This window comes from Anopheles coluzzii, chromosome 2, assembly GCF_943734685.1.
Source record: "Anopheles coluzzii chromosome 2, AcolN3, whole genome shotgun sequence".
NCBI classification, from domain to species: domain Eukaryota; kingdom Metazoa; phylum Arthropoda; class Insecta; order Diptera; family Culicidae; genus Anopheles; species Anopheles coluzzii.
Window position 1 is genome coordinate 1,890,921 of NC_064670.1, and position 5,759 is coordinate 1,896,679.

Consider the following 5,759-nt stretch of genomic DNA (forward strand, 5'->3'; position numbering starts at 1 on the left):
TGCTGACAAAGCTATCTTTTCGCATTTGCCGGATGTGTCCGGGCTTACTTTCCATTTGCAACACTTCAATCAAGCTAATTACGGCTAATGTTGCTTCCCCGGCTGGTGGACGCGTCGAATGGGAGGTGCAGATGATGTATGACGAGCTTGGGGGATAGGTTCCGACCGGATGAAATGCCAATTTTTCTCGTCCCTCGTGCTGACTGCTGGGGTCCGATGAGGGGGGAAATGCTAGTTTGCTGGTCCAGATATATTAATAAATTCCAGTCATCGACCTTGGCCACCGAGGGCTCGGAGCTTTTGGGCGTAGTGCAAGCGTTTTTCCTGGGCAAACACTCCGTGTTGGGGCAACGGCACCATTTATTACTTTTGTTGACCGACCCGATGGGATCCAAGGGGGTTCATAATTCATCCACAAAATCTGGTCGTGGTGCAAAATTTCATCCCAACCAAATCGTCATCCAAAGCGTTTCTTTTTCCATCCCTCATTTGATAAATAGTAGCATCCTTAGTTACAACCTTTTTACGCTCCGGGGCAGCTTTCCCGGGGCACCCAGGTCTATGCTCGCTGCTCGAAGGAGCCGTGCCTGGGCAGGGATGGTTTCGTCACACTTACACCCGCTTCGAAGGAAGTGCAACGCACCAAGCGTAATTCCTTTCGCCCAGAAGAAACGATGCCCGCTTCACGCCCGCAGCCCTCGGCAAATGTGTAAACTGTGGCACTCTGGCGAAAGATGAAAGGATAAAGTCAGCAGGAAGTGGCGCACTAGCACTTTGGCACTGGGACTTTATTCTCCTCGCCTCGCCTCGGCTGCACTGTTTTGTGCCCGATCCCGACCGAACCGTGCAAGAAGTGGAGCTGTGTGCACTGCGTAAAGTGCTTTCTGCGTTCGAGCCACGGCTTCGGAACGTCGGAGCGCCAGCTTCGTGACTTGCATCCCATGGTGGATGGATACTGATGGCCGAAAGGACTTTTTAAGTTGTCCCTCTTTCTCTCTCCCGCCGGGTGTCGGGGTAATAAAAGGCTAACCGGATGGATGTTAAGATTTTCCTTCCCTTTCGATCCATCCCACAGTGACACAGCGCCCAACCGGCAGCAAGCCAACCCATCCATCCATCTAGCCTCGGAGAGGCTTGTCAACGCCGGTGGACGACACTGTGAGGTGATGGTGGTGATGAGTGTCCGAGATGGGGGTTACAACACACCCCCGGTGGAAAGTTAATTTAAAACCACAGCGAGGAAAGCGGGCGAAGGACACGCTAATGCTCTTCTGGCGCTGCGTAGCGATGTTTTTGCCCGTTTGTTTGCAGTGTTTTGTTGTGTCACTCATTTTCCTGTTGTGTTGTGCCATTCCCACTCCCACTGGCCCACTGGTGGCATTGGTCTTTGGGCGAGGCGTGCAAACCCTTACCGCCAACAGGGAGCACCGTTTTTCTATGCACCTTTTTGCGTTCACTTTGACTTTGTGTGGTTGCTTTGGCCGCTTCTACGCATTACTTGAGACTAGGGCGAGATCATTGTACCGGAGGTTTTGCACCCCGTTTTTACAACGAACCTGTTACCGGGTTGAGCCTGTGGACAAAGAGATTAATGTGGCTAGTTGGCTTTTGTTGTTAGTGAATGGTGCAAAAGTTTGTGCATTGTTTGTGGAGCTTGTTTAGCGAGGCTCTAACGTTGCTTAAAACAATCTAACCCCGTTCGTTTGTGCACGTGTTTTCCTATCAATGCAACAGCAAAGTGCTTTCCCGAAGTCGATAAATGGCCCCCATAACTCGACAGCAGCATTCGCTGGAAAACATGTTTTCACCCTAATTCATGCATCATGTTATCGTGTTGTTTCGTTATTGCGATAACATGCTGCTGCAACGCACCAGGAAAGTGAGCATGTTGGCAAAGTTTATCGACCAATTAGACTTAAAACCGTTCACTTTGCATCCATCATATTGAGAGTGTGTTGTGAGGGGTTCGGGTTTTTCTGAGCTAAAACAGCACGAAAGCGAAGGTTTACATCTATGCTCCAAAAGCTCCAGGAACAAGCTTCACGCAACAACCCGCACGTTAGCTTCGTAAGCGGCTCCCATTAGTGTGGCTGTAGCCAGACCGAGCAGCAATGGAAGAACCACAAGAAGAACAAGAAGACGGTAGGGGGCTTGTTGATCCCGCCCCGTACAGCTCGGAGCTGCACAGCTCCATTTGGCCAGGTTTCTAAGCGTTACGCGCGAGCTGATTGCTATCTCTGCCTAATTACCATCAATTTCCCGTAACGCATCTAGTTTCTTCATTAAAATTTTGCTCATTACTTCCTGCCGGAGACCTCGAGGAATTGGAGTCGCGGCCCGCGACTGTTTTGCGAATTGCGCTGGCTCGGATTGAGCGGGCTTAAGAAAGGCTTAGCGTTTTCCGGAGTTCAAACGATCGCATATTTAGTGTACCGTACCTTCCACGTCCTGGTCTCCTGGGTTGGTGGCATGGTGGCCAAAGCGGTAACACGTTCCGGGGCTGCAGCAGCACCACCAGCGTACACGTTTGCTAATCCGTCGGTGTTTTTTTCCGAGAAAAGTGTGTTTTCGTTCCTCATTTCTAACGCTTTCTCTCTCTCTCTCCACGCCACAACGCACCAGGGCAATGATGTAATTGAGTTTTAGAACCACTGCCGACTCCCTAACACCAACACTCTCCCCTCGCGGGCGAACGATTGGAGCGATGCAGTGAAACGACGAGCGAACGTTTCTAGGACCAACTTCATCCGTTCTTGTGATAAGCTAGTTGCAGCCGAAGCCGTGCATTGGGATGTGGTGTATGTGTGTGTGTGTGTGTGCATGCATGCCGGCGGAGCTCAGGGTAAAAGGTAAAAATATTGGAGCACAAAATTGCGCAATTATCTCATTACGGTGTAGTTGGCACTTTTTATCGACGGTCCAGGGCAGGCTGGTGGCTGCTGATTCGCATCTACTGCGGCGTGAAATTTAATTTCTAGTCGGTTCAGCCGACTCTACCGCAGGCAAACATCGGTGGTCTAGCGTAAAATGGGTCGGTTGGGCGTTTTTTTTTTTTTTCATTCAATGCGAGGAACACTCCGGACGGATGGAGTTGTGTTACAAAGTAATGCGAAGGGAGTAGATTTGTAGCCTTGTTTGTCCGGCTAGGAAATGGAAGTTTGCAGCCAGAGTGAAAGTAGTTCAAATAGCTCCGATAAGTGGGCACGGTTGCACTAAAACGGAAATTAGAGTGCTTATTTTTCGAATTATTCGTACGTGAGATTGTTAAAATAATGATTTGCTACACGCATTGCATAGCGCTAGGCGTTCGTGCTTGGTGAATCAATCTACACGCCTAAAAGTATGCAATAAGCCTGTCGAGTCTCGTTTTTGCCCCGAGACATTCAGTATTAATGTAAATAAAAGCGAAGGACGTTGGACTAATCTAAATCAACAACAACGTTAGACCATAATCTGTTACGGGTGAATCTCACTCGCGTATGCTTCTTCAACCCCGTGACGACTCATTCGGACGCTCCATAAAGATAACTCGCTCTCGCTACACTGATAAACCACCGCGGATGCCAAATTTCTGCTCTGGACAACAACTAATCCACTGGTGCTGGTTTCGTGGCGGAGATTTAATACTCGCCCAGCATAGGACACGAGTGTCGCGGATAGTGTCATATTCCAGCACGTCGACAGAGTTACGCTACTTCACGTACTTCGCAGCAGAATGCGATGCAGCGCCCGTGCTCTTCGAGTGGTGGTCGTGGCCATCTGTTGCACTGATTTAATTTTCGCTTATTTCGGTGAGTGAGTGTGTGAGCATGTCCCGGGTGCCGGAGGGAAGGGATGTGCACTCTTTACGAGTGTTTAACTTTCTCGTTAATCCCGTCCCCGACCGTTGCAGCGCTCGCCGTGCCCCTAGAAGCTGTGGTTGCGAGAGTGCATCGTTTGCCGGCGGTTCGGTTGCTGCAGGTCAGAGCGAGCGACGACCCAAGGGCCGACCGAATCGTCGGTGGCAGTAAGACAACCATCGAGAGCGTTCCTTATCAGGTTTCGCTGCGGTATTTCAATAATCACATCTGCGGCGGATCCATCAAATCTCACTCGTGGGTGCTGACGGCAGCACACTGTCTGGATTGGTATCCCAACAATGACGAAGTCAGTCGGACGCGCGACGAGAGAAAGCACGCGCGATGCTGATGATGTTTCGTTTTTTTCCCCCCGCCAGATTACAGTGCGCATCGGGAGCACCAGCCAGTCGGCGGGCGGATCGCTGCATGCGGTGTTTTACTACCACCTTCACGAGCGTTACGATCCGAACGAGTTCCAGTGGGATGTGGCCACCGTTCGCGTCCGGACGCCCATGGGGTTGGGCGCGGGCAGAGCGCCCATTCCGCTGGCCACCTCGACCGAGTGGACCGTTGGCGAGCGCATCTTGGTGACGGGCTGGGGCTATCTGACCGCCGCCGGGAAGGTCGACGATACCTTGCAGATGATCCTGCTGGACGCGGTACCGCAGGAGTCGTGCAACCGTACCTGGACCGGTTTCATCACGGCAGAGTGCGTGTGCAGTCCTGTCGCGATCTAATCGCGGTCGCATTCTTATCGACGATGCATCACTTCTTCTTCTGCCTTTTGCAGCATGCTCTGTGCCGGCGGGCCGGGCGTCGATGCGTGCGCTGGGGACAGTGGAGGACCGGCGGTGCAGGACGGCGTACAGTACGGGATCGTGTCGTGGGGTTCGATCGACTGCGGCAACGGACTGCCCGGGGTGTTCACCAACATTGCTCATCCGTCGGTTCGAAGTTTCATTCGCCGTACCACGATGCTGTAGCCGTTTTCGGGGAGGAGACAAGGTTGACAAGGTCGCAGTGTGCTGCAGACGGGAGATTAAGAACGGCGGTTAATTAAGATAACGAACATCGGATGGCTGGGTGTCTGGGTGCAGAGTCTCGCAATCTCGCAATGAAATAAACACTAGCGAACACGAAAACCGTTTCATTAAATCAGTCGGGTTTGCGGGCGATGAAATGCAATAAGGCAACTCCACTGTTGCCAACAGACGCAGACGCTCAACTCCATCCATTCCACCGTGCGCAGAAACATAAAAGAAAGCTCGTGGCTTCCGTTGCGTTACAATTATTCCTCAAAAGCTTTGCAAAATGGCAATTATTTAAAAGGTCAACCGGTGCCACCGGTGGGCGAACGCGGCGTGTTTTCAATGGCACTGTGTGCTTGTTTGAGTGTTTTTTTCCCCAATTTTCCAGCCTCGTTCGCTTCAATTTCATTAACGTACCCGCCCGTGTCCTTTGCCGTCCTTTGCCGGCACTCAGGACTGCGGGAAAATAGCAAATATCAAGTCAATTGCACACTTGTGCCGAAATTGGATTTATTCGTCACTCTCTCTGCCCACTTCCCCCAGGAAGCCTACGCCATTCCCTCAAATATTGCAAATCAGAGAGAGAGAGAGAGAGAGAAAAAAAAAAAGATTCAGCCGTAATTGGCGATAGTTTGTCGTTTAACGAAGCTTATCAGATTTGGAGACAATTTTATCGTGCGAAGCGCCCCCAAAGTCAAGCGACCGGCAAACGATTGCGCTGCAAAGGAATGATTTGTTTTATGCGTCTCGCGATTGTAGTAGTGAAAGTAGAAGCAGTAGACGCACTAGAATAGTTCCCATTACGTTAATTCAATTGAAGGGCACAAACACTTTGCTGGATTAGAGTGTTGCGACTGCAGCACAAAACAGCGAAACAGTGCGATACGATAGA

The 5,759-nt window shown here is 51.0% G+C and overlaps 1 protein-coding gene across 1 annotated transcript; it reads left to right on the forward strand.

The window, feature by feature from the left end:
• The first annotated feature begins 3,640 nt into the window (after window positions 1-3,640).
• Window positions 3,641-5,056, forward strand: LOC120952825 (trypsin iota-like). Its single transcript, XM_040372347.2, has 4 exons — window positions 3,641-3,791; window positions 3,893-4,146; window positions 4,217-4,548; window positions 4,630-5,056. The coding sequence occupies exons 1-4, from the start codon at window positions 3,716-3,718 to the stop codon at window positions 4,820-4,822; spliced, it is 855 nt and encodes a 284-aa protein (XP_040228281.2). The 5' UTR covers window positions 3,641-3,715; the 3' UTR covers window positions 4,823-5,056.
• The last annotated feature ends 703 nt before the right edge of the window (window positions 5,057-5,759 follow it).